Genomic DNA, 27,145 nt, shown 5'->3' on the forward strand with positions numbered 1-27,145 from the left:
ACGAGAGCTTCGGCTACCTTGTGATCTCGTCTTCGGTCGTCCTCCGGATGCGCCTGCATCGCCTGAGGAGTACATCCAGGATCTCCTGGCCCGGTTGGAAGACGTTCATAACTTCGCACGAGAGCGAATCAACATCGCGGCGGAGAAGATGAAGACCCGATACGACACAAGGTCTACTGGACATGAATTCAACGAAGGCGACAAGGTTTGGTTATGGAATCCCATCCGACGGAAAGGTCTGTCACCCAAATTGCAGTCGCATTGGGATGGACCCTACAAAGTCCTTAACCGGCTAAATTACGTCGTAGTGAGGATCCAAAAATCACCTAATGCAAAACCTAGGGTTGTACATTATGATCGGTTAGCCCCATACTATGGCCATAGTTCATGAATATTACGTAAACAACCATGGTTAATAACATAAAAGTTGTAGATAATTTTTTTTTTTTTTTTTTGCTTTTAATATTTAGTAATATTTCTTGTTATTATTGTGTCTCCTATGCATTATTGGTTATTATTTAATGTGTGTATTTGTGAACTTGTGATGGACTTGTGTTTGCACCCTTTCTGGGGATTGTACTGCCCGGGACGTGCAGTCCTTAGGAAGGGGGCAATGTTACAAATTCTGTAAATAGTAATTATTGTAGTAACGTAACCTGTAAATAGTTTCCCGTAATGAATATACAACCCCTTAACAAATGGCTAAAGTATACAACCCCCTATTCTTTTTTTTTTCTTATTTCATTCACTGATTTTATCAATGAAAGTGTAGTTGTAGAACGTTGTAGCATTTTCTGGAATATTTGAGAGATTTCTTTTCGGTGTATATAAGCCGTTAGCGATGGATAAACAGTTTAGTTTCGATTGAGAATTTGTTCTGAGAGTGTATTAGCTTTGTTTATTGCGAGGCATTTCGCTGTTCTGTTTTCGTATTTGGAAGTAAATACGTGTGTAAACGTTGAGTTTACGGTGTTGTGTGATAATTGCTTAATTGCTGATGAATAATTTAGCAGTTGTTGACGATATTTCCTGTACATAGTGTAAATAAATTTCCTGTGTTTTTATCAAGAACTGTGTCATCCTTTCAAGAAAGTTGGAAGTCTCACCGAATCCGTTACAGTACGTTCCGACGTAAGATGCCGACGCTGGTCCAATGTAATATGATAACGTTGGACCAATGTTCGTGTGCTAGCTGGGATTGAAGGGGGAAAAAAATCAAAATTGCAATTTTGTCTCAAACTTCGTCAAATCATCAAACTTTGTAGAATAAGAAGGATTTTTGGTTTTTGGAGGGGGGAGGCTTCCACAGCGATCTGCCATCGGAATGCTTTAAGAATTTTTTTAAGAAAACCAATATTAAACTGCAGTGTTGAAAGATAATTTTCATTTTTTAAACATTTTAAGTCCATTCCCACAATGCAAAAAAAAAAAAAAAAAAACTGTCTAGCAAAGCTTGATTCCGCGTGGAAAGATATATTACTAACATGTTTTAAGATGTCATTGTAGAATTTACTGAAAACAAAACAAAAATCATTTGAAATCTAGGTAATTTTTTTAATTGCTTTTTTTTATTACTCCCTTGCATATAGGGGTTCCAGTCTGTCCCAGGTTCTGACAAAAGGCATGACACACCTTGAAACATCTGCTCGGGGTGGGGGGGGGGGGCGGATTTTGAAACTGTTAGTTTTAGACGTTCTTTCGTGATATAAGGGGGAAGAAAGGCACAGCATGCCTGAAAGGAGTTTTTAGAAATTGAAGTTGAAAAAATGCGAGTATAGGCCATATTTTTGATGTTAAGATAAAGGGATGAAGCTCAGGGACTGTCCTTGATCGATTTTTTGAAAAGTAGATCAAAACTGAAACCTCACTGGTCGACCGGCGAGTAACCGGTTGCTAACCGCAGCGTTCTTGAGAGCTATCGATTAACTGGTTGCTTCCGAAATCATTTTATGAGCCTCACCGGTTGATCCACCGGTCGACAGCAACTCTAGCTGGTTGATTTGTTGATGGAACCACGTGACATTTTTGACCAATTATATGTAGTTTTCACCTGCGTGCTATTCGTCTGCGCAAGTAATCGGTGATCAACCGAAAGCATTCGATGAAGCATTGGTTCGTGAACAAGCGGTTAGTAACCGCTGAAGTCAATGCTGCCACGTGATTCACCAACCGGTCGTGATCGTCGAACGTAAGCTCAGCATTCTGGGTTTCTTTTCTGGTTGTGCCTCAATGGAGGGGGGGGGGGGGATCGAAATGTATAAACTCAATGCAAATTCCTTTGAAAAAGATAAACATCACGCAATTAATTTCTTAAAGCTGGGGGGATAATAGCTCTCCCCCCCCCCTCCGAAGACAGGCCTGTTAATAATGTCGTCTCATGAAAGAACTTTAATACATTTATTAGAATTCTTCATATGCATTTATTGGAATTCCCTTCGAGGATTCTAGTGCAGGGCGTAAAGTGTCTAAAAAAAAAAAAAATTGGTCCCGAAACGGCAAAACGAAAGTGTGCACTTATGAGCTTACAAAAAGTTGTTTCACAGTGAAAATGACCGTTTTTGTAACAAAAAATACAACTATACACATATAACCACCCAGGAGGAGGGACATGCTTGGGAGGAGGGAGCCATTTCTAGAAACAATAACTCTAATGAGTAGGGTCTTGTCGCAACTCGTGATTGCGAAAAACATAATTTGGAATTCAAAGTTTCAGAATTCAAATTAGAGATGATTGGAGGAACAGGGTCACAGGGTTTTTTTTTTTTTTTTTTTTTTTTGAGCAATCACGATTGCTTATTGTTCTCATTTGACCGTTTTTGGCGTCCGTGCCTTTTTCAACTTGGATCAGAAGCCATTGCAGCACCCACCGTCCACTGCTGGCGGCGCGGCGCGGCTGCTCCTGTTTTGAGCTATCCGATCTCCTGGTCGGCGACGGCGGCGTCCATGTCCTACACACATGCACGTTCACACACATACACACACACGGCTTCACACACATACACTCACACACGCCTACGTGCATACACACAGGTCTACGCACACACACAAGCCTACACACTTACACACACGACTATGCCCACGTAACCGCCCAGGAGGAGAGGCAGGCTTGGGGGGACAGGCACAGGCGGATTTAGGCCAAAAATTTTGGGGGTGCAACAATAACAGGGATCTTGGGACGGGGGGGGGGATTCCTAGGACAACAAGGCAGTGGCAAAATCAGAAAATATTTTTGGAATGGGGGAGCACTATTAAAACTGTTTCCCCCCCCCCCCCATCAAATAACCGGCTCCAGGTGGTTCTCTCCCCGGAAAAATTTTGATATTGTGATCCTGAAAACGCAGTTTTATGCTGTGTCTGGTGATATAGGGGAAAGAAAAGTTCGCGGAGACTACTACGAAAAGTTTTAGGAATTGAAGACTTAAAAACGCGATTATAGGCCATATTTGTTGACGTTAGGATTATATGGAAGCGTCCGCTCGCTTAATTTCAAGAGGACGGTGTGCTAAGCGTCTCATCCAATTTTTGTCTTAAAAAAAGTTTTTGACAATCTTAGATTATATTAGAGGAAAGGGTATTGAGACTCTTTCCCGAAAATTTTTCGAAATTTAAGTCTTAAAAACGCGATGTAGACCGTGCTTAGTAACATTAGGGGCTCGGCAGTTCTTAACATTTGAAACTACAGAAAAAGTTTTAAATTATTTTCGATGTTGTTAGAAGCAAAGGTGGATCCAGCTTCAGGTTTGGAAGGAGCCTGGAGAGGGGTTCACCCCCCCCCCCCCCGAAATAAATTTGAAGAAGTAGTTTTGAAATCGCAGTTTTAGAATGGGTGATGTTAGGGGGAAGAAAGGTACGAGGGGCTCCATGGCTATATTTAGAAATTTAAGTCTTATAAATGTGATTGTAGTCCATATTTATAGCTTGGGTAAGGAATGAGACTCGGGGATTGTCACCAATCGATTTTTTGAAAAACAAATAGAAATATGTCCCCCCACTACCTCTTTAATTATTCATAATTGAAGTTCCAAAATCGCAATGTAGATAATTTTTGATGCTGTTACCGAAAAGGGAGTTCTGGAGCTCTCCCCTTGAAAATTATCGAAATTGAAGTTCTAAAAATGAAGTTCTTATGCAACATCCCATTATATTAGGAAGAGGATTTCAAAGGCTGATGTCCCAAAAGGTTCTCCCCCCAAATATTACGAAATTGTAGTTTTGAAAACCAAATATTAACAATCTTTGACGGTATTAGAGAAAGGGGGTCGAAGGCTCTTTGTTCGAATATTTTCCAAAATTAAAATCTCAAACGCATGAGTGTAAGGCCATATTTGGTAACGTTAGAGACACTGCAGTTGTTCAAAATGGAAGCTCCAAAAACGCAATTTTAAACGATTTTTGATGTTTTTAGATGATTGGGGGATTTTCCTTGGAAAATTTGAAGTTAAAACCCAGGAAACGAAATTTGAGATACTCCGTAATAACTTTGGATGAGGAGAGGGCTTCGGAGAAGAAAAATTTCGAAGACTTGCTTACTTTCAGACGAAGGAAAAAGGGGGGAAATTAAAGAAAGAGGGAGAAGGGGGATGAGGCACACAATTTACCGCCAATAATCTGAAGATGTTGAAAAATTTAATCGTCGAAATTTCTCTCCTTTTGAAAGAAAAGGGTTTTTTCCCAACATTATTTTTTTTTCTTAAAATCATTGCGTTTTCACAGGATGCGTTCTTTTCTTCTCTGCAATGATAAAGAATATTTTTTAAAAAACATAAACTCATCATTCTGCGGGAGAGGGGGCACTGGTATTGTGCCCCCCCCTGAATGCAGCAAGAAGTCCGGGAGTATTCCTTCGAAAAAGTTTGAAAATTTGCCTTAAAAACTTTGGTTTTTAGTTGATTATGGAGAAGATTTTATTGATTAAGTTTGTTACAATACTTATGTTTTTCTTTTTTCAACTTGATCAGCCATGGTTGTTTTAAAATAGAAGAAATTGTAATGATATACCAATAATACCCAATTTACAAAGCGTACAATGATTCTATAACACTGCACTGAACAAAAAATAGTCAATAATAGAAATTTCTTTATTTGCATGAAATTATTTATTAAGTTTTCCTTTTTTTCAAATGGATAAAATTACTTAGATTCTTAATATGAGCACAGTTATGATATATAACTGTATTCTCACACTGGTGACTTGTGGTGATACACTGGATTTGTTTCAAGTAAATTTACTTGCATTGTACTATGAAAAGAAAAAAAATCCAACTGCGTTTCTGGGTAAAATATGTACTAAATTTTTTCAAAACATAATCAAAAATGTTGGGGGTGCGGCGCACCCCCTGGCAGTGGCGTACCAAGACAGATGGGGGCCTGGGGCGCTACTCGAAATGGGGGCCTACCTGGTATTAAAACTGAAGTTTCTCAAACTATGTGTACGTACCATACAGTAATTATTTTAAGTGGTACATTTTTACATATTTCAGTAGTGTTGGTTTGATTTCGGACACTATTGTAAATACCACAGTAAAACATATGGTTTTAAGTAAAATTTAGTAAATACTATATTTTTAATAAAATTGTGCTTTGTCAGAAAATATCAAAAACGGAAAAAAGTCCTAAAATTATATTGTATCTTAAAAATTTATTGCATCTGAACATCCAAGTACAGTGAACAGAAACGTTTAGGCATTCCAGATTTAATTAGTTTTAGGATAAAAATTGGCTTTTACAGAAAAAAACCCTTTACTATTCCTTTGAGTAAGACACACCAGGGAACTATTTACCTGATAACATCACCTAATCTCAGAGAAAAATATTTTTAAAACATGCTTACCTAAATAAGGATGAAATTCACACGTTCACAGTCTAAATAAAACTTTTCTGTTAGATCTCACTCACAAGAAAGAAAAAAAAAAAAAAACGTTCAGACCAAAAAAAAAAAAAAACTCTGGTGTGACCCTATACTTGCCTGGCGCGTTTGATTGAAGTGGAGAAAACGCTACGCGCGGCTTCGCTGGTAGAATTAAAAATATTTAATGTTCGATAGAAATTAAGACAAAAAAATTTTGCGTATGCGTGGGTTTAACTAATCCGATTTCTAAAGCGAAGAGCGTAATTTCCCCCGATTATCGGACAAAGGGCTAGGAACTATTTCTTTTGCTTGGCCGTAGCTCATTTCTCCATAGTCAAGTAAGCTTGCAATCGAGTATAGAATGGATGGGAGGAGGTATTATGCAGTCAAGGTCAAAAGTCCCGAAGGATTGACCAATTAAACAGTTTTACGCTGTCGAAAGGGGCATAGCAAAAAGGAAGTCCCCTTTGCTTGAGTCAGAAGGGATCCGATTTGTTCTTAGAAGTTACAGCTTCGGGCAGGAGACGAAACTTAAAACCACAGAAGTGCAGCTGGTAAAAAGAAAAATTTATCTGACTGATTTTTCCAACGCCACAAAGGATAGACAACTTCTCATTTAGGAATGGATTTTCTTGGTTATATGTTTGAATTTGGTTTCAAAAATAGTGTATGAATTAACACTAAACCATCGTAGTCTTAATACACAAAACAAAACATAAAACAGATATTTTAGCTGTATACTGTAATGATCAAAAATTATAAACGTGCATCTGTTATGCATTAGTTTTTTTTATAAATTGTTTGAAAAAAAATGCATAAAACTTTCCTGAAAGCACTTAACAAAATAAAAGCAAATGATTTTTAGAGGTTTAGTTAATTTAAAAATTTGGGGCCCCCATTAAATTCGTGGCCCAAGCGCTCATGTGCCTTTGTACACTAGGACGGGTCACTATGAAAAAAAGTCATATTTAACAAAATTTATGATATATACTCGCATATATAGGTAACTGATTAATATTTCTAATCATGATGTATATGACAGATCTACTGGAAAAAATAAGATACAATTTCGGGGTTTATGTCAGAGCGGGGCCTGTGGGACATAATTTGCCCTCTCTTTGTTTAGGCAAGAGTCAATGAGAAAATATTCATTATACATAAAAAGTCAACTTTTTATTTATCTAAACCATGACATAAGGCACGTCTGGCGAAAAAGAAAACGAATTAAAATTTTGGGGCCTATGTCAAAGCGGGGCCTGGGTATCATAAACCCTCCATTGATCCCGAAGAGGTATTGATTGCATCCCTGAACAAATATTTGGTCTTTAAAAAAATTATGATTTATTAAGCCAACTTGTTTAAGCATTCAAACCAAGATATGCGACAATATTGGTGAAAACCAAAAATTGAAATTTGGGGGCCTGTATCAAAGTGGGGCCTGGGGCGGACCGCCCCCTCCGCCCCCCCTTCGGTACGCCACTGCCCCCTGGCACCCCCATAAATCCGCCAATGGGGACAGGAGCCGTTTCTAGAAACAATAACTCCAATGAGTAGGGTTCTGTCAGTTCGTGATTGCGAAAAACATATTTTGGATTCAAAATTTCAGAATTCAAATTAATTTTTTTTTTTCTTTTTTACTTTAAACTTTTCTTTAAGAAGCATGATGGAGCTCTTTGGTCCAGTCATTTGTTTTCACTTCTCAGCTGTTGATACAGTTGTTCTTCTTTAACTAAAAGTATGATTCTGTGTCATGCATAACCAGAAATAATCACCTTAAATTATATTATGTATTACCTGCTTTGAAATTTTTTTTTTCTCTCATTGAATTATGATTTACATTCTCCACCCTCATTAACCACTTGACCTTGAAAATAATTTTCATTGATGGTTTTGGTTTCATCAATTGGCAATACTTGTTTATGTTGATTTATTTCTCGAGTCTGGTGTTGCAGAAAAACACATTTTCGAACAGGGATGAAGATATGGGAGATAGTTCGCCTTCTGTTTCTGGTAATTTTTCGTGGAACAAAATTAATTGTTAAAACATTTCCTTTTGAATCTTAATGGGTTTTTAGTGAAGCTAATAATCTAAATTCTTATTTGTATTTTAATTCAGATGAATCCGCAAGTGTGTGCGCTGGTTGTTTGAATGTCATTGACGATGACGAATTTTTGCAAGCATTAAGCAATGAATGGCACGTAGATTGCTTTCGGTATGTTTAAAATTACCATAAAAGCTGTATTTCATTGTAAAAAATATATGCTTCTGTTGTTTTCGGATGACACTTTTATTTTTAAAATATACTTATTGTGGAGAGAGTAGCACGGTACGTGTTTCATGTTTTTTTTATTAATGACAGCTGTTTCATCGGAAAGTTTATTGGTTGAAGTGAGAAGTTAAGCTGCGACTGAGCGGCGGATTTCATTTCAGATTTTAAAATTACTTGAGTCAAATATATAGTCATATTCACAGGCTTCCTTTAATCACAATCAATAATGCAAATCACAAATTATGTCCAGAAACAACGTGGTTATTTTTATTTTTCAATTTTTAATTCTGAGATTGAAAACTTAAATCTGTTTTTTATTTTTTACTGAATTATGAATTTTTGAATAAGTAAATGCCTTTTATAAACTGTTCGTAATCATTTACTTTTTTTAAGTATTCAATATTCATTATCTGACTGTACAAAAATTGCAAAAACTTAAGAACATTCATGTTTACCTGCTATATGAAATTTTAGACGGTGTTTAGGAGCAGTCAAGGCTTGTCAGAGCATGGAACATGTCGGACTGTTCTAGATAACTGTAATACTATTGATATTTTTCATTTTAATTTATAACCAACAAATAACACTTACAGTTCAAAAATACAATAATAAGATTCAAGGCCGTATCCAGAAATTTTTTTCGGGAGGGCCCCGAATTATTACATTGCCCTAACACACACACACACATATAGTATACATAGACACACCAAACTCATAAAAAATGTTAACATAGAAGACTTTTTGTCTCAATTTTTAATGATTCCACTGTTTGGACTGTTGTTATTTCATTTTAATTTCTTATTATTTTTCTTATTCACCTTGTAGTGGTAAGGATAACAGAAGAGTGTCCCTTTAAGTCGGATGTAGAACATCCATAATTTCTGGGGGTCCGTGAGTTTTTCCGCAGAGAAAGTTTTGAAAAGAAAATCTGTATTTTGAGGCTTTATATTAGGTAATTGAGACTACAAAAATATGAAGAAAAAAATAGGCAAACAAAGTCTTTCAAAAGTTATACATTCTTTTGCAAATCAAGATCAAACAAAATAAAAATTGCTTGCTCGACAAATCATGGAAATCAATGGACAGAGAGGAGAAAAGAGAAGCACCCAGTCATCTGCTCATATCGGCTTTTAGTGAAGTTTGTTTTTGATCACTAACCCTACTCCCATTTTTTTTTCTCGTTTAATGCCCTACAGTATGAAAATTCTACAAAATAGTTTAAAAGAAATGGTGTAGACATTCAGAAAATAAGAACAGAAGAGTAATATTCTGGCCAATTGGACAATTCACACTTTATTTTCTTGATAAGATACAAAATTGAAGAACTTTTCAAGTAATTTCAAAAACTTAAATAATTTTCAAAGACACTCGAACAGTTGAAATTATTTGAAGCTCTTTATTTACACTTTTTAGAAGTTGATTGTACAGTCTTACAAAATGATTATAACTTTGTAAGACACACCCGTTTTAAGTTAAAAAATAAATGCAACAAAATATCAGGTGTCTGGCCAGAGGATATTTGGGTCCGTTAACGGACCCTTCACAAAAATCCGATCAACCAAAACGGACCCTTCACAAAAATCCGATCAACCAAAACGGACCTTTCACAAAATCCCGATCAAACAAAACGGACCCTTCACAAAATTCTGATAAACAAGATCAGATTTTTCACAAATTGTTTATTGAAAGAGCAAATCTGAAAGTAAAATAACGCATATTTCTGTGTATAAACCAATATTTTTTTGAACCTTTTTTTAAGTCAAATTAGAGGGATCAGATTATACAAAATCGGCTAATTTTGAAAAAAAAAAAAAAAATGGCACTCTTGCGATGCTCTTTCAAGCAATAATTGCTACTGCCAAATAAATGTAATGGTTGTTTGTTTTATCACAGCTAATTAGCAGCGGTGTTGTAAACTTTTCTGAAAAGGCATTGGTAAGCACTTTTCTCCCTGCTCATGATTTAATAAACAATAATAATATATATCTGCAAAATGAACTTATAACTGCAAAAGGATAGTAAGGGTGGGGGAAAAAATATGATCGCTTCAGATAGGGTTACCAACTTCAAAATTATCACCACTTAGTGTCTGGCGTTGAACCTTTATAATGACTTGATTAGAAAATATTCTCATCATTTTACCAGCTTGTCAATATTTGCGTTTTTATGGTGGGTGTGGTGCGATGTTTAATTGTTATTTTGGGGAAAAATTATATGGGTTTTGATTTTTCGATGCTAACAAGGATGATTAACTTTAAATAAACTCTTTTAATTACCGTTTTTTTTCTTTAGATGTCTACATTTTGAAAAATGCAATCCTTTTAATCTGATATGAGAGTCATATTTTGTTCTTTTTTCGAGCTAACTTCGCTTTATTAGGATGCAAATAAATGAAAAGTCTCTTTATTTCTGTTAGAACTCTCATTTCAAGTTTTTAAAGCAAAATTCCATTTTCTGTTATTAAATCAAAAATTAAAATGCTGAATAGATGGTTTATTTTATTTTATTTATTTTTTTTTTTTTTTGCTTCAACTGTGTCCACAGATATTAATGAAATGTTTATCATAGAACACTAAAATGCAATTTTAGAATAATTTTATCAAAAATATTTCTTACACGAGCCGTTTTCATACTTTTGATGCCTTCACTTTGAGAATTGCGATCTCTTTGCATCCGCTATGGGAATCCGATTTTTAGAATTTTTGATGATTATTACGCTTTGTTAAGAGGTAAACAATTAAAATATCTTTTTATTTTTGTTAAAATCACGGAATTTATAAGTTTTAAACGAAATTCTGTGCTTTTTAAGAGTCTTGGGTCAAAAAGTTTAATGCTGAACCCTATTCTGAATTTTATTTTATTAATTTATTTTTCTGTTACAATTATTTTAAATACTGTACAGAAATATTTCTAGTATAATTTAACATAATGTAGAACAGTAGATAAATATTGATACTTGAGAGAGCGATGTCCCCCCCCCCCCTCCGCCAAAAATCAGACCACTCCAGAATGATTTTCTTGACATAGAAGAGGAAAACACTCAACTTTAAGTTTAATTGATGCAGTTTGTGCCATCTCTAAATTCTAAAATTTTGTTTTAACAATAATTTCAATCAAATAATTTTGCAAAAAAAAAAATTTTTTTGGGGGGGGGAATTATTTGATTTTTCACAAAATTAATTCATTTTTCACAAAATTATTTGATTTTTCACAAAAAACGGACCCTGTGAAAAATCCTGGACAGATCCCTGAATATTTCTTGAAACAAACTTTTTTTTTAATCACAAGTAGTGCAGAAAATGAAAGAGAGTATGTGTTATTTTTTTCTCGTACTTAAGGTATTAACAGTATGCAGTAGAGGTAAGAAAAAAAAAACAAGCAATAACAAAAGAACTTCCATGATACTGAATTCAGCATTGAATAAATGCAAGACATAAAACATATCAGTCACAAAAATGATCTTGAAAATTATGCTACAAAAACGTGAGAATCGTGATTCTTGCATTTTTTACTCAGGATGTATCAAGGAGCTGAATTTGGCACATCTTGGTAACAAGATACTCGCCTAATTGGAAAATAGGGGCCCAGCCTTTGGGGAGTCCCCGGCTCGAAATCAGTACAGTGTAAGTTTTATAAGAGTTATAGGGGGAGGAGGGCAGGGTCGTTCACAGAGGGGAGAAAGGACACCTGTTGACCCGGGCCCGAGCTTAAATGGGGCCCAATATTTTTAAACCTAGGGTTGAAAATATGGGTAAACAATATGGAGGGGGCACAAAAAAGACATTTGTGACAGCCCCAAAATTTCTGTGCACGCCCCTGGAGGAGGAAGTGCACAGAAGTCAGTTTGGTAGACTTGAAAAACAACGAACTGACAAAGGGCCTGCCTTAACCCTGGACTGCCCTGAATTGAATTGGGAAAGAGAGCAGGAAGTCCTAATTAAAGGTCTAAATTTCAAGTGTGCCTTGCAGCTAATGAGAACTGGAACTGCTTTTTCTGTATTTCTTCAAAATATTATAAATTTTGAATAGTAGCAAAATTAAGAATTAAAAAAAAAACTTTGTTATTTTCCTTTTCTGACATTAAGAAATAAAAAAATAAATAAATAAATAAAAAACCTTCTGTTTTACGGTACAAAACATTTTGGGTTTCGGGGGTGGGCCCGGGCCCGTCAGGCCCCCCCCCCCCCCCTCTGGATACGGCCCTGATAAGATTACACGGTACATTCATGCTTGGCAAGTTTTTGTTGCTGGTGGGAAAAACTTTTTTTTTTTCACCTGGCAAAAATAAATTTTTTTACAATGGTAAAAATAGAATTTTGGCTTAACTTACAGCACAATTTTTCATATTTCTTTCCTCTGAAAACTAGTATAAAGCATTATGTATACTTTTATAAAACTTCATTTTTTTTTCTAGTTTAAAATAAATGTAAGATTTAATTTGTTTTCAAAGATATATATTTTGAAATTTTTTACTTTTCAATTTTTAAACATAGAAACAGTATTTTAAATTTGTATTTGAGATAGGAAAATAGTTGTAAACTTATTATAATGTAAAGGTGATTGTCTTATTGGAGTCCAGCATCAAAAAACGGCCATTCTCATGTCATACCACTCCTATGAGCTGCCAAACATACATTCTTTTGATTTTATCAATTGCGGAGAACAAATATTTTTTTAAAAATAAGTTAATTAATAAATAAATTAGCAATTTTTAACCAATCAAATTATTAGTAACAAATATTGAAATTACCAGTAAGCACTAATTTATGCATTGTTTTTCATAATTCAAAAATGAAAAATACAGTAAAACGCGTCTACAATGATACTGTTGGAACCTAAAAAGAATATCGTAATAGACAGGTTATCGTTATAGAGAGTTTGATTATTTGTGCTGACATTTTGCTGGGGCCAAAAAAAAAATATTGTTATAGACAAGTTTCACAAATCATTTGCTGATAGAGCAAAAATCTCTCACTTAAAGAATATTAATTTTTTCATCTTCACCTACATTTTTTGCTAAAGACAACATTGTGACTTGTTTCCTTTCATGATTTTATCACTCATTGTCTTGAAGAAAGTTTATCAGTGTACTTGAAGTGTTCAATTTTTGTATCAAGAAATGAATTCAATCACTTTTATTTCCTAGGTGTTCTGTCTGTGACATTTTACTCTCTGATTGGTATTTTGAGAAAGATGGTTTATTATTTTGTAAAGATGACTACGGGTCTAAGTATGGAGAATCCTGCCAAGATTGTAATGAAGTTATTACAGGACCAGTTATGGTAAATCATTTTTCAAATATTTTTATTAATCGTCTTTATAAAAATTTGGAAAGCTTTCAACTGCAGTGGTACCAGCATCAGGGTGCTGAAAGTACACTGCCGTGTGCAGATAAAGGGCAGTAGCAGCAAAATTTTTATTTTTCATTTTTTTAAAAAACATTTTTGTCGTTTGTTCTAGTTTGGCTTTATTGCACAAGCTTGCTTATTTGGTTTACGCTGCAAAAAAAAGGCGTGAAAAAGATGCCTAAATCCAATGTTGTCCTATTGTTAGTACCTGTTGAATCCAACTCGCTCTCCAAACCTCATTTCTGCAGATACTGCCATTTACCTGCCTATGACAGTACATAAGCACAATTCAAAATGTTTGCAGCAATATTGTGTAACCACCACACTATTGTATGTGGAAGGGAAGAAAGAAAGTAAAAAGGGGGGGAGGATCAATTTTTCTTAATTCAATATAAATCAAATTCCTGCTCTTTAGAAGAGTTGCTTCAATACAGTTTTTCATTAGAACAATGTATTTTAAATGCTATGTAAGTAAATCCAAGCTTTGAACTGTTCAATCCAGAATTAAGCAGTATTTGGATGGAATCGGTTCTAAAAATGAGTCTGTTAAATGTAAAGGAAACTGCTGCAATACGATACATACCAGTACATATGTGACAGTACTATAGGGGGGTTGCGTACAAGTCGATCCCCCTACTTTTAGGAGAAAAATCAGGGAAAAAATTGAAAACCTGCTTATAAGTTGAGTCCTTACTTTTTGGAAAAAATGGGAGCGCGTTTCAATATAATTGTTACAAAAAAAAGGGAAAATATATATATATATAACTTAACGAACATTCTTATGTTAAAAAACGTCAGTTTTTTTATTCCTTTGCACAAAAAGCATTCATTTCTGTGATTGAGATTTTTGCAAAGAGTTTGACTTCACTGTCCCGAGTTTTGTTACTTGATGCTTTTATTTTAAATTAACACCAATGAAATTTTTCTCTGTAGCCCTATTAAATTATCATTTCTTCTTTTTTTAATGAGCATTAACTCGCAACTATCGGGAAAATTCATGAATGCAGGATTTCCTGCACTTTTCCCATTGGCTCAGTCATTACTACAATTATTTTGTCTATTTCACAGTCCGACCATGTAAAGTTATAGCGTAGTGCATGTATTTACTTCTTTAGCATCTGTTTAAAAGGGTTGGACTAAAATCGGGGAAAACATTTAACTTTTCGAGTGTTTTTTCAAAAATTGTTCAGCGAAAAGTTTTGGAAATTCGGCCCCTGGTTTAAGTTGACCCCTAACTTTAAACCTCATTTTTAGCCTACTTTCCCAGTAAAAGTCAGAAAAAGAAGAAAAAAGCATGAAAGAAGGCTTAATGCATCTTAAAAGTATCGCAAAAAACAAAAAAAAAGTTGAAAATTAAATAAAATAATTAAACAAATATTGAAAAATTAAAAATTGGAAAGTAGGATATTGAGATGGGGAAAAATGTCCGTCTGTCTGTCTGTCCCCCCCCCCTAATAACTTTTGAATGAATAGTCCGATTCAAACAAACTTTTTTTTGTTTGAAAGATCTCGGCGAGGACACCTCATTCCCATATTTCACTTTTTGATTTGAACTATTTTTTGTTCAATTTTGAACAGTTCAAATAAACTTAACATTAGCGCCTACGGGGAAGTTCAAGGTAAATTCCAAACTGTGAGACGAATTTGCTTCAAACAAACTTTGTAGGAAAAAGCTCTGGATGAAAAACTTGTATATAAAATATCTTTTTGATTTGAACAATTTTCCGTTCAATTTTGAACAGTTCAAATCCCTTAACATTAGCGCCTACGAGGAAACTGAAAGTCAATGTAGATTCCGTACTTGAAGGCGGATTTTTTTCAAACAAATTTTGTTGGAAATAGCTCTTGACGCCAAACTACAGACTTCGACTCCGAGAATTTAGGGGCACTTGACTCCGACTCCGACTCCTATGCCCGACAATTAATCGGACTCCGACTCCCCGACTTAGACTCTGACTTCGTAGCTTTGGCAAAAATTTATACACGTAGGACAAATGACCGACTCCGATTCTTAGATATTCGACTCTGACTCCTTTACCCCAAAATGAGATTGACTCCGACTCCGCAGCAATGGTTCTGACTGTGAAGTAATTATTATTGATTTGACTTGTTTTTATTTTTACGCTAAACTTTTAATTTAGGTATTCAGTTTTCGGCGAATAAACTCGAAGGCCTTTTTTTTTACATAAAGATATGCGCAGACGATTTTTTTTTTTTTTTGACAATGAAAATTATTTCTTTAAGCTGACATTTTATTGTTTTTATTTATTTTGGTAAGTGCATTGATTCATTTAAAAAATTGTTGTTGGCAACAGGGGAAAAAGAAACAATTTTTTTTTTATGATATGATGTATTTATTTTAATGAACTTATTAATTTTAATTCTTATTTTTTCGTTTTGAAAGCTGTTAAAGTTTTTTTTAATGGAAAAAAGTGTATTAGCTGCTTTGTTTAAAACTTGCTGCTATATATATATTTTTTTTTACGCATTTAATTTTTTTAGATGAGTGAGGAATATTTTATTCCTAGAAATCAGCTTAAAGTATTTTAAAAATATGTTTGAAAACATTTGGAGAATATTGATCAGGCACTAGAAAGTAGTATGGGTATACGGGAAAGTAAGCTCGTCTAGTTCTAGACAGAACTTGTTGTTTGCACTAAATTTCTGGACTTATACACAAGTGTATCTGTATATGGTAAATTTTATTCTAGTATGGGAAACTGCAAAAGTAGAATGCATTATTATTATGTTTTTTTTAATAACCTCCAAGTATATATATGAATATATATTTGAATTACATATATTCATTATTAATTCATTTACTTATTTAGGTTGCTGGAGATCATAAATTTCATCCTGAATGTTTTAAATGTACGAATTGTGGCAATTTCATCGGTGATGGTGATTCCTATGTTTTGGTTGAACGATCAAAGTTATTCTGGTGAGTTTTGGTCTGATATTAATTTAATTTTTCAATTATGTGCAATCTAAACCCTCCAATTTAACAAATTAGCTCTCTTCCAGCATTTTATAAATATTAGTAACTCAAAATCGATACCTGTTTAAACAAATGCACTTCTCTCTGTTAATTGTTGACATCCAGAAGCCATTGTCCCCTATCTACCACTGAGATATGTCTAGGCTAAGTTTGGAAACACCTCACCAGTCGCACCGCGCGATTGGTCAGGTTGCAATAATGACATCACTGGAATTTTTCTGGTGACCCCGGTAGAGCAGCTCTGCCGTGCTAAGCACAGATGTGGTACCTGCACATTTTATCAAAATTGAGTTATTGCGACCATGTGGTTGTTAGTAATTTAATTTACTTAAATGTCAAGTGTTTTGGCGATTTGTGAATCCGAAATATTAAAAAAAGCTTTAAGAAAAAAGTCGTAACTGCACAGTTTGCGGAGTTTGCTGAGGCAATTTGAACGTAAGTGACAAATACAAAGCCTTTAAAGTGGTATCTGCGCAGTTACCACTTTTTTCCTTAGTAATTTGCAGATACGACTTTTATACCATAGTAAAGCAGCATATTTAATAATGTAGCAGTTTATTGTAACACAGAATATTAAAATTAGTTTACCGTTGAATAGTTGATACAGGTTGATAATAAAAACTAATACAACTTTGCATAGCTGTTAAAGTAAATATTCAGCTTTTTTCTATTTAAATATTTATTTAAAATGCAAATTCTAAAAATGAAATGCATGTAAAATATTCATATTTAATTCTTTCATGCAAAAAAAAAAAAGCAAAACGCATTTCATTCTACGGCCAGTAATATTTTTATTTAAGTATCGTCTGCTGTCAAAATTATCTTTATGCTTGGTAAAAATGAATCTAGAAAATAAAGCATTATAAAAAACACATTCTTTGAATGTAAAAAACAGAAAATTGTTATGGATTACAGTTTTAACTGTCCAGAGTTTTGAAAATGGTATCTTTCAGAAGGTAGATTCTGTTAGATTTGTATTATCAAAATAAAGCGAAAGCTAAGTCCAAAGAAAGCAGATGTTTTCAGTATTATTTAATGATACATTGAGCACGTTTTACTAAGCTATTTTTGTCGTATCTGTGCAGATACCCCTAAAAATGCCTACTAATTGTCACTTACAGTGAAAATAGCTTACTATATGAAAAGGTTTTGAAAAGAAAATTTGTCGTAACTACATTTATTAATTTTAAATTAAGATTTTCGCCAAAATACTCTCTTACGGTTTTTAGATAAGTTATTTATGAAACAACTACCGCAGGTTGAGCATTTGATTAAGTCATAATTCAAAGAAACGAGTTGTAAAACTTTAATCATCAATTTCTCATTTTGAGCTCTACTGCAGATACCACATCTGTGCTTAGCACGGCAGAGCTGTGTTTCTGAACTAGTTCTAGTTCAGCATCAGACGACGCTCCCATATACCCTGCAGCGGCCCCTGCTCATGGATTACAAATATTGTACTTAATTTTTAATTCCCACTGCCCCTAATTTAAAAGAAACACTTAAAAATATGAGAAACGTTTCAAAGTGTTATGCAAAATATTCAAGAATATTTTCTGAAGAATGTAATAATATGCTTTGTTTTATATGTTTACAGTGGAGGATGTTATAAGAGGCATATGCAACCAATAGCTGAGCATTACAGTCGTCAACCTCACAGCATACAGCTCGTTGAAATCCCAGTCAATGAAAGTGATCAAGTGAGAAAAATTAAGCTGTCTGTAAATAATCCAAAATGCTCAACCGTTGCTGGTGTCCGATTAGGAGTACATGTTGTTGAGTAAGCTATGTATTATTGTTTAGATAGCTGTCAATTAATTAATAACGAAAAAGTTTTTGCTTTTGCTTTAGACCTGTAGGGCTCAATTGTTTTTAGTTGAATGTCACATCTCATGTTAAGGTTATTCTCGCAGGCTAGCCATAATAGCTATAAAATTTTAAAATGTTTTTTTTTTTTTGAAATACTGTGGAAAAACATGGACAAGGAAAGAAAACTACCAATCAAGAACTGAATGGGTCTATAGAGAAAGGGCATGTGTTACAGTGGAAGAAGAGCCTATGCTACACTTAATCTTCATTAATATTTAGTCTTTCCTGCCCTAGAAGAATGGCATGTGTTACAAATTAAAAATAAAAATTTTAATTTGTAACATATACCCTTCTTCTAAAGACCCATTCAATTATTGTTATTACTGGATGCTTATCTTGTTAGTGCAAACCAAGGACGGATCCAGAAATTTTTCAAGGGAGGGGTGATTGATTTTTATTACTTACTTTTTACTATTGTGTACTGATTTTAAAATATTGATCACAAAGGATTTGGACTTTAATTTTCGGAAAAGTTCCGCAATAAGCTCCCAAACTCAAACCTCCATTCTCTCAACATCAATGAAACTCGTCTAAATTTGCGTTTTTGAACTTCATTTTCGAAAAATTATCGGTGAAGAGTCCCTTAAGGGAGAGACGATCGCCCCTCCCTTGTATCCGTCCCTGGTGCAAACTTTGTAGTTGTTTTCCAAAATTTGGCTTAATTTCTTTTTAACCAGGACTAATGCTGGTTTCCATTTAGCTGGTTTTCCATCCAGTATTGAAACAAACAATGGGCTACATGGGTCAGCTTTGCAGGCTTGCATGTGGCTCACAGGTCGTTGGTTGGGCACCACTGCTTTTGGCAAAAAGAAGTTGTCAAATCAACCTACAAATATCTTAATTGAACATCTTAATTCATCGTATTTTGTTCTACTTGATTATCAGGATGTGCAAAAGTTTGGATTAATCTGAATATTTTTACATCATTCATTCTCTTTTAAAATTATTTATTTGTATCCTGGGTTGGATTTTAAGCATAAAGAACTGGTTTTTACAAGAACATGGTAAAAACTTGGGAACTATTACTAGCACCAGTTCATTTACTGCAGGTAGTGGTTTATTATTTATAACTGGTAAGCATCATCTGCACTTATGATATATAATAGTTTTGTTATTAGACATTATATATTACTACACATAATATATTACTACACATAAGCAAGTATCCATTGAATCATTGAATTTTGTATCAGCGCATATCAGAATTTTATTGTTGTAGCACTGCACTGTGGACACACAGCTTATAAATTGGTGAATTTTTTCCTTTTTGTATTAACCGAGTTGAACTGCACATTCATGTTACCTTTGGTTTTTAAAAGCTTTACATCATTTTTAATTGCAAGAAAAGGTAATTTGATCCTCAGAATCCTTTATTTTGAAGCAGTACCAACAGAGATATAGCTATTGTGATTTTCAAAGCATGAAAATACTTTGTCATTTTTTACAGAAGTTCATTTTGGAGGAGTAAAACATATAAAAATAGTGAGGGGAGAGGGATCATAATAGTGATCAATTCCATTGAAAACTAACTTTCTATGGATGAAATGGGATATAGCAGGGGGGAAGATATCTAACAGAGTTACTGGCTTATTTTTATGCATTTTTATGCACATTTCAGAGAAAAGTATTAAGTATTTACTAATTAAAACTAATATTTGTATTTATGCTTTACCAATATTACAGCAAATACGTATAGATTAGATTAGACCCCTTTAGCTTTAGCACTATTTTGGTCAGCTTCAGACAGTTTCAAACTGCTTTTAATGGTAAAAACCACCTATCCTGTACCAAGCCAGTTTTGGATTCTGGTTTGGGACAGGACAGTTGGATGTCTTAATCCCAACCCAGCTACCTATGTATTTGAAACATTCAATCATTTTGCATTCATAGCTGAAATTGAAAATGACTGTTATAAAGTGCTTAGTTATGTACAGTACACCAATACCTTAAGAAAAACATATATATATTTTTTATTTTGAGCTAAATTTTAATGTTTATAATAGAAGTTTTGCTATTGCATTTTAGTTATATATATGTTTTTGCACCTTCATGCATACTTATTATTCTGTCAGAATTTGAGGATTCTTTGAAATTTTATTTTATTTATTTATTTATTTATTTTTGTTTCCTTTTTTATCCCCTTCATGCAGTCTTGATATGAGTCCTGATCTTATGTCGATTCATGTTGGTGATCGCATTTTAGAAATCAATGGAGTGCCTGTGAAAAATCAAGCTTTAGACGAAGTATGTTTTCTGTATTTTCGCTTTTAAAAGTGTTTCATTTTATTATAAATATATGAGTTTTTTTTTTTTTTTTAAATAATGAATATATAATTTATTTATTCAAAATCAAAACTTAAAAAAAAAAAAAAATCACTTATGCTAATTAGTATTTAACGATATCCTTAATTTTTTTTCTCCATTACAAAAGTTTTACTAGCAATACATTTTGCTCAAAATGTTCTTTTAGATTGAAGAGCTGATCAAAACTGCTTCTACACCCCTGCAGCTGACTATTGAACATGATCCTAATGTCATTCCTAAACATTATCCTATTCCATATTTTCATCAACCGGTTATAAAAGGTAGATTGTACAAAAAGAGGGAAGGTAGATCAAGGCAATTAAAAAGAGGCAAAGAAACAAAAGAAAGGTCATCTTCCCTGCCAAGATTACTTGCCTGGTATAACCTCATTTGATCATTTGTCCAATGCCATTTGAGGCAGTGAGAAGCAAGGGGATGTAGGGGCCAAAATTTAAAATTTGGAGGTAACTAGTACACATGGTAGGTGAACCTCTCCTCTGTCTTGGGGCATGAGATGGTACTAGTAGCCCTGGTAGGTCGAAAAACTTTTCAATGAAAGCCTACCTAGGAGCTAATCTTAAAATTCGTTTCACTCAAAACTTGAAAATGTACACTTACATCGCTTTGTTTCTCACTGCCCCATTTGTTCTCTATGTGTTCGTTTTTCTTTATAAAGTATTCATAAGCATTTAGTCAAATCAAATGCTTAAAATTTATAATACAACAGAACTCTGATTTAATGTTTATTACGGGTCTGATGAGCAGAAATGTAGTGAGCAGAAAAACATTATACAAGTACCAAATTTCTGTTAAATATTGTATAATAATATGAATGAAAGTATACAGTTGTCCCTCGCTACTTTGCGCTTCGACTTTCGCAGCTTCACTACATTGCGTTCTCTTCTAGCTTTTTTTTTTTTTTTTCAAATATAGTAGTTAGCTTTTTTTTATGTGTTCGTGTAACTTTTTTTTCTACAAAAGAATAACAAAGTATATGTCTTTTAAGTAAGATAAGCTTTTAAGTAACGTCTGAGGGGCTAGTTGTACTAGTTGAGGGAGTGGAGGTATAAAATCGTCGAAGAAAGTGTAGGGAATCGCTATCTCATTTTAACCGTTAAGCACTAACTGGAAGGTATAAATCACTGTATTATTACTAGAGGATGAATACATCTGTAAATGGTGTTTAACAATGTACTAGCTTTTAAAGTTGTATACGTAAATGTAGAGGAAGAACGGGAGCTTCTATTATTGATTCATCATCGAACAAGTTGAGGTTTTTTCATAGACTAGTAATAGTGTGCAAGAACTGCGTGTGTGGGTAGTTTATTTCCCAATAATTAACAATGTGATATCTATTACGTCTAACATATCTAATTTTCTCATATTTTGTGCAATATATTAAGTAATAGAAATGTAATGGTGGTTAAGGGTGCTGTTTTATGTATAGGGGGCTCTAACTATGATAAAAACCTATTTAAATTGCCGTAAGTAAGATTTATGCGCTCTAATTAGAAAAAATATATACAGAATTCTACTTTGCGGAAATTCAGTTATCGCGGTAAAATCTGGAACGAATTAACCGCGATAAATGAGGGTTGACTGTATTTATACAGTAGAACATATTTTACATTTTATTTTTCTTATAAAAATTAATTTTCCATGCTGCAAAATAGAATGCTTACAATTAAGCTGGGTAAAAACTTCGCTATTTTTTTCTGCCTCAAATTTTTTGTTTTAGTGTCAGAATGAGTTCTCGTTCACTGAGAGGCTTTCTGAGTGTCCTTATGAAGTACAGTAAAACCTGTAAAGTTGACCACCTGTCTAAGGTGACCTCTTTTTTCAGGCACGCAATTAGCCCTTATCATATAAATCAACCTCTGTAAGTTGACCACTAAAGTAGTGTACCGCAAGTGGTCAACTTACAAAGGTTTCACTGTATATCGTTTTAAAAGAGTTTTTTTTAAAGTCATTTTATATCAGGATCTATCAAAAATGCAAATATGAATTTGACTTCTCGTATCTTTACTTTTGCTGTCTGATGACTGTACTAAGTCTAATATTTCATGAACTTCTAGGGGCAATTTCACAGTAACAGACATGTCAATTATCGACAAAAAGCCCACAAGGGCTTTAAATATGTTATATCGTAGTTTTATTGCATGAGTTTTATAATGAAAAAGTATGCTACTTCAAGGTTGCCATAGGCTACTTAAACAAAATGTTTTATCACGTTTTTCGGCTTTAGGCAACTTTGGAGACTTTTCAAGCAAAAACAGGCTAAAAAGCAACCTTTTTTTCACTAGGGCTATTTTTTTAAGCAAATTTTCATTTGAAAATACTCGTCGATCTTTTCACCCTATTTGTTTTTTATTTGTTACTAGCTGCATTGCCCGGCTTTGCACGGTCTACCTTGAAAATAAAAGTTATGTCAAGTGACGCATGTTTACCAATCGAGCTTCAATTAGAGAAAAAAAAATGTACTACAATATTTCCTGTAAAAATAATCATTCTCAAAGAAAGAAAAGGGCAAATCAAAAATTCCCGAATAAATCGCAACAGCTAAAATCCTAAAATAAAAAAGAAGATAATTTGCCGAATAATAATCAAAAGGGGAAATTTTTACCTAAAAACAAAAACAAAAGTTTATTTAGTCAGAGGCAAGAAAAAAAAAGCGGCAATCTTCTGAACGATAACTTAAAATGAGATCACGTAAAGGATAGTTTTCTTTTTGAAAATAGAACTCCATTAGGCTTAAAAGTGCTTTTTAATTTTTTCCCGGTGATTTTACAGCCTTTTTTTTTTTTTTGAAATTCCAAGGAAGTAAGGCAACTCTATGGGTATTTTCGCAGGCTTTCGAATGGTACAAAATTTGAACTGATTGCATAACTATTTCTGGTAGAAAGAACCATTTTCGGGCCCTGAAATTAAAATCCGAATAGTTGGGTTCTTTTTTGGAGTTAGCAAACCTCGCTACGTTCCTTCTCTAGGGCCCAAATACCTATCTGCCAATATATATTCTCTTTTATTTATTTAGATTTTGAAATCCATTATTTTTGTTATTGTTCTTCATTTCTTTTTCATCATCTTTTTGTTAAAAAACTTCAGTTGCCTTTTTTTTTATGGACTATTACACTCCATTACATTTAAACAGCAATCAGTATCATTTTTTGCAACTTTTCTGAAAGTTTAAGGTTAGTTTTGCTACTTTTTTATTGAATTTTTCCTCTGGCAATCCTGTTGTGCTTCTATATAATGCTGTTAAATTTGGAAATTTTTCAGAAACAATATTTAAATAATAATATCCGCTCAATAACGGACCTATCTCATTAGATACATTCGTTAGTGAACCAAAAAGCATCATATAAATACTTTTTTTGGAAATCTTCAAAATTTAATTGCCTATTATAGAAGTAAAATCCATGTTCTGCTTAAAATTCGTGCAACAGAACAAGGATCTAACATATTTGAATTCCTTGTAAGATGTTTTGGGCTATTGCTGCTTTTAATAAAAAGAAACTGCCTTGATTTGATTTAGGTTGTGATGAAGATTTACATCACAACCTGTGGATTTTTCAAAATGACACATTAATCTTTTGTTCACATTTTTTTTTTTTGGTAGAAAGAAGTTATGAGAAATGATTTAAATCATGTTTCTGGTATATAATGGGCGGAGTTAAGAGGGGGGGGCTAAGCCCCTCTTGAAAGCTCTTACCCCCCCCCCCCCCCGAAGAAAAAAAATACAGACAGGTTGTAAAGTCTTCTTTCTACACAGTTATTTTTGTTCTTCAAGAAATATTCCTCTCATAGTGGTTGGACTTTTTTTCTGTTTTGCTCAGCACTGAACATTCTGATGAGGTTTTCTTCTTATTTCCTGCCCTCTTAATTTTTCCTCATTGTTGTTTTCAGTGCCGGATCTAGAAGATCATGTTCCTGCTGACAACATTTGAGGTCTCCTATTAGGATACTAAAGAGAATCTAAGTTTATTAAAAATTAATCTCTTAGGACAATAATTTTGAAAGTTTTAAGGGGGAAAACCACTTTCCCGCCTCTTCTTCCCTAAATTGGGCCGAACATGGCGTAAAATAGCGATTTTCGGATATCAATCTCAAACAATTTCCGGGTGGTATTCCTCTCCCCTTGCTCTTGTTTAACATTGCCGAAGCGAGCTTTAAAATATGTTTTTAGGATTTGTGCTTTAAGAACTTCATAATCTACTAATCCTTTCCCTAACACCCCAAAATGATAGCCCAAAATCGTTTCCGAAATTTTAAAAGTTTTTTTCTGAAAGAGCATGTTTAAAAACATAGGATTTGACCATTTTTAAAATAATTTGACAAAGTTTAATATTTTTTAATAATTATTGTGAACAAATCCTGTACTATTCATTATTTTTTATAGAAAAATTACTACTAGAACAATATTTTCTTTGTATCCATTCAACTTCCCAATAAATGGGAGCGGCTGTATATAATTCATTACATTTTCTTTCATGACAAAAGTAAACTAATGCAATAGGTATTTTGTAGGGATTCTTTATGTCAGTTACCAGTTACAATGGAAGTATTCAATCTGTAGACTAAAATATTTTTTAGAAGTAAATTTCTTGACATAAAATGTGATAAGTTAATAGTACATAATTTTCTGTCTTCTGCTCAAATTAGAAATAGTATTCTCAATTTCATTCAAAAATTTCTCTCTCTTCAGAATTTTTCTTTTGGAAAGCTTTCTAAAACTTTTCTGAATTTTTATTTTCAGTACCTTTAAAAAACGTTTGCAATCTATTTTAAATTCCTAACATTCTGTTATATCTGCTACAAAACTACAAGAATCAAAACTACAAGAGTTTTAATTACTGAAATTGTTTATACATTTTTAAAATTGTCATATTGTTAGATCACATTTAGATTTCATGGCTTCCATTTTGATTATAAGTAGCCACTCATCATTTCATGATATTACATACTAGAATAATTTTAATCTTACTCCTTACAGTATATTATATTCTGACGTTATTTTTTGAGGTAACATAGAAAATCATTGACATAACCAAGAAAAGTGCTAAAACTATTTGTTTATCGTGACTTGGCTTTAGTTCAGTACAGTTAATTAATGTTTCACCATCAACATGTAAATAATCATTAAATTGTGGAAATGAATGTTAGAAATAAAGTTAATGTATTATCAGAGTCAGAAATGTTGACTGTATTATTAAATTGGATATAATGATCTACTTTCTGTAAATTTTGTTAAAAAATCACTGTAATTGCTCGTTAAAAATATTTTGATCTGAAATGAAAGCAAAAACATTTGTGAACTTTTTAATACTTTTTATAAATGAATCATTTTAATGTAATGATTTTCTTTCTTAATTTTCCTTTTGTAATAAATTACAGTGATTCTGCTTCATATAACAAGAACAGTTATGATTTAAGCCGAACAAAATCTTTTCGTGTTGAACCAAAAAATCACAGGATATTTCGTGCCTCTGATCTAGTCCAAGGAAAACTTCTAGGGAAAGGATTTTTTGGTCAAGTATTTCAAGTGAGCACTTTATTATTAAGGTTTCAGTTTTTTTAGTAACTTTAAATAGCAATTTTTATTTCTTGTAAATAAGGTTTTCAGTATCAAGGTTTAGAAATTATTGTGATTGAAAATATGCTGTTGATTGTTATTGTTATTGATTTCCTCTGCAAAATGTACATTGAAACTAAAAGCTGTAATAATAACATTTTAAAAAGTTCCAATGTTAATTTGACTTATCGTATATCTTAAAAAGGGTAATGTTCATTACCAAAGAAAAAAAAAACTTTATATCAGTCTAAATGCAGTTATATCTGAAAAGTTATAACTGATTTTAATCCTTTGTGTAAACACTTTGTGTAATGGTGAGTAAATAATTTACAATTTTATGAAGAATGAAAATAAAACTGAGTAAAATTCAGTTTCATATATTATTTCCTCATTGAATCTGTTAGAAAATTGTGTGGGTCAGTTGTTGAGCAGTTACCATGGGTACAAGAGATTGGAGAAAAATTCTCTACCCTTCAATCAAGTACTGCTATAACGAAATTTTTTCTTAGTCCCTTTGACTTCACTAAAAATAGGTATGACTGTAATATATAGTAATGCATAAGTTTATAATTATTTATGTATTTGTTCAACCCGCCCCTTGTAGTAAAAATCAGTTTGAGTAACTATTATTTAAAATGTTATAAAATATATTTCTTAAGTAGATGTACTAATATATTAATTTATCGTGTCAAAAAAAAATAAAAAAAAAAAAAATAATAATAATAATAGCAATTGAGATATGGTAAAAGTAGTCTTCCAAAACTCCTTCATTTTCATTTCTAAAGTTGTGTACAAACCCTACTCTAGTATAAAATTGTTTTCTTCAAAAATGTGTATTCCTCAAACAGCTTGAGCAAAATATTATCAAATAATAAAATGGTAGATTAAATATTATGAGTTCAAGATAAAACACTGAATTATTATTGATCATTTTTC

General features: G+C 33.1%; 1 protein-coding gene across 1 annotated transcript in view; it reads left to right on the forward strand.

The window, feature by feature from the left end:
- Positions 1-7,824: 7,824 nt before the first annotated feature.
- Positions 7,825-27,145, forward strand: part of LOC129227393 (LIM domain kinase 1-like) — a 32,979-nt gene continuing 13,658 nt past the window's right edge. The window contains exons 1-9 of the mRNA XM_054861943.1: positions 7,825-7,858; positions 7,965-8,061; positions 9,059-9,070; positions 13,265-13,400; positions 16,298-16,407; positions 18,062-18,244; positions 20,484-20,577; positions 20,804-21,015; positions 26,032-26,179. Coding sequence (XP_054717918.1) covers positions 7,831-7,858; positions 7,965-8,061; positions 9,059-9,070; positions 13,265-13,400; positions 16,298-16,407; positions 18,062-18,244; positions 20,484-20,577; positions 20,804-21,015; positions 26,032-26,179 — 1,020 coding nt within the window. The 5' untranslated portion in view covers positions 7,825-7,830. The remainder of the gene's footprint in view (positions 7,859-7,964; positions 8,062-9,058; positions 9,071-13,264; positions 13,401-16,297; positions 16,408-18,061; positions 18,245-20,483; positions 20,578-20,803; positions 21,016-26,031; positions 26,180-27,145) is intronic.

The sequence above is a fragment of the Uloborus diversus genome, chromosome 8, assembly GCF_026930045.1.
Source record: "Uloborus diversus isolate 005 chromosome 8, Udiv.v.3.1, whole genome shotgun sequence".
NCBI lineage: Eukaryota > Metazoa > Arthropoda > Arachnida > Araneae > Uloboridae > Uloborus > Uloborus diversus.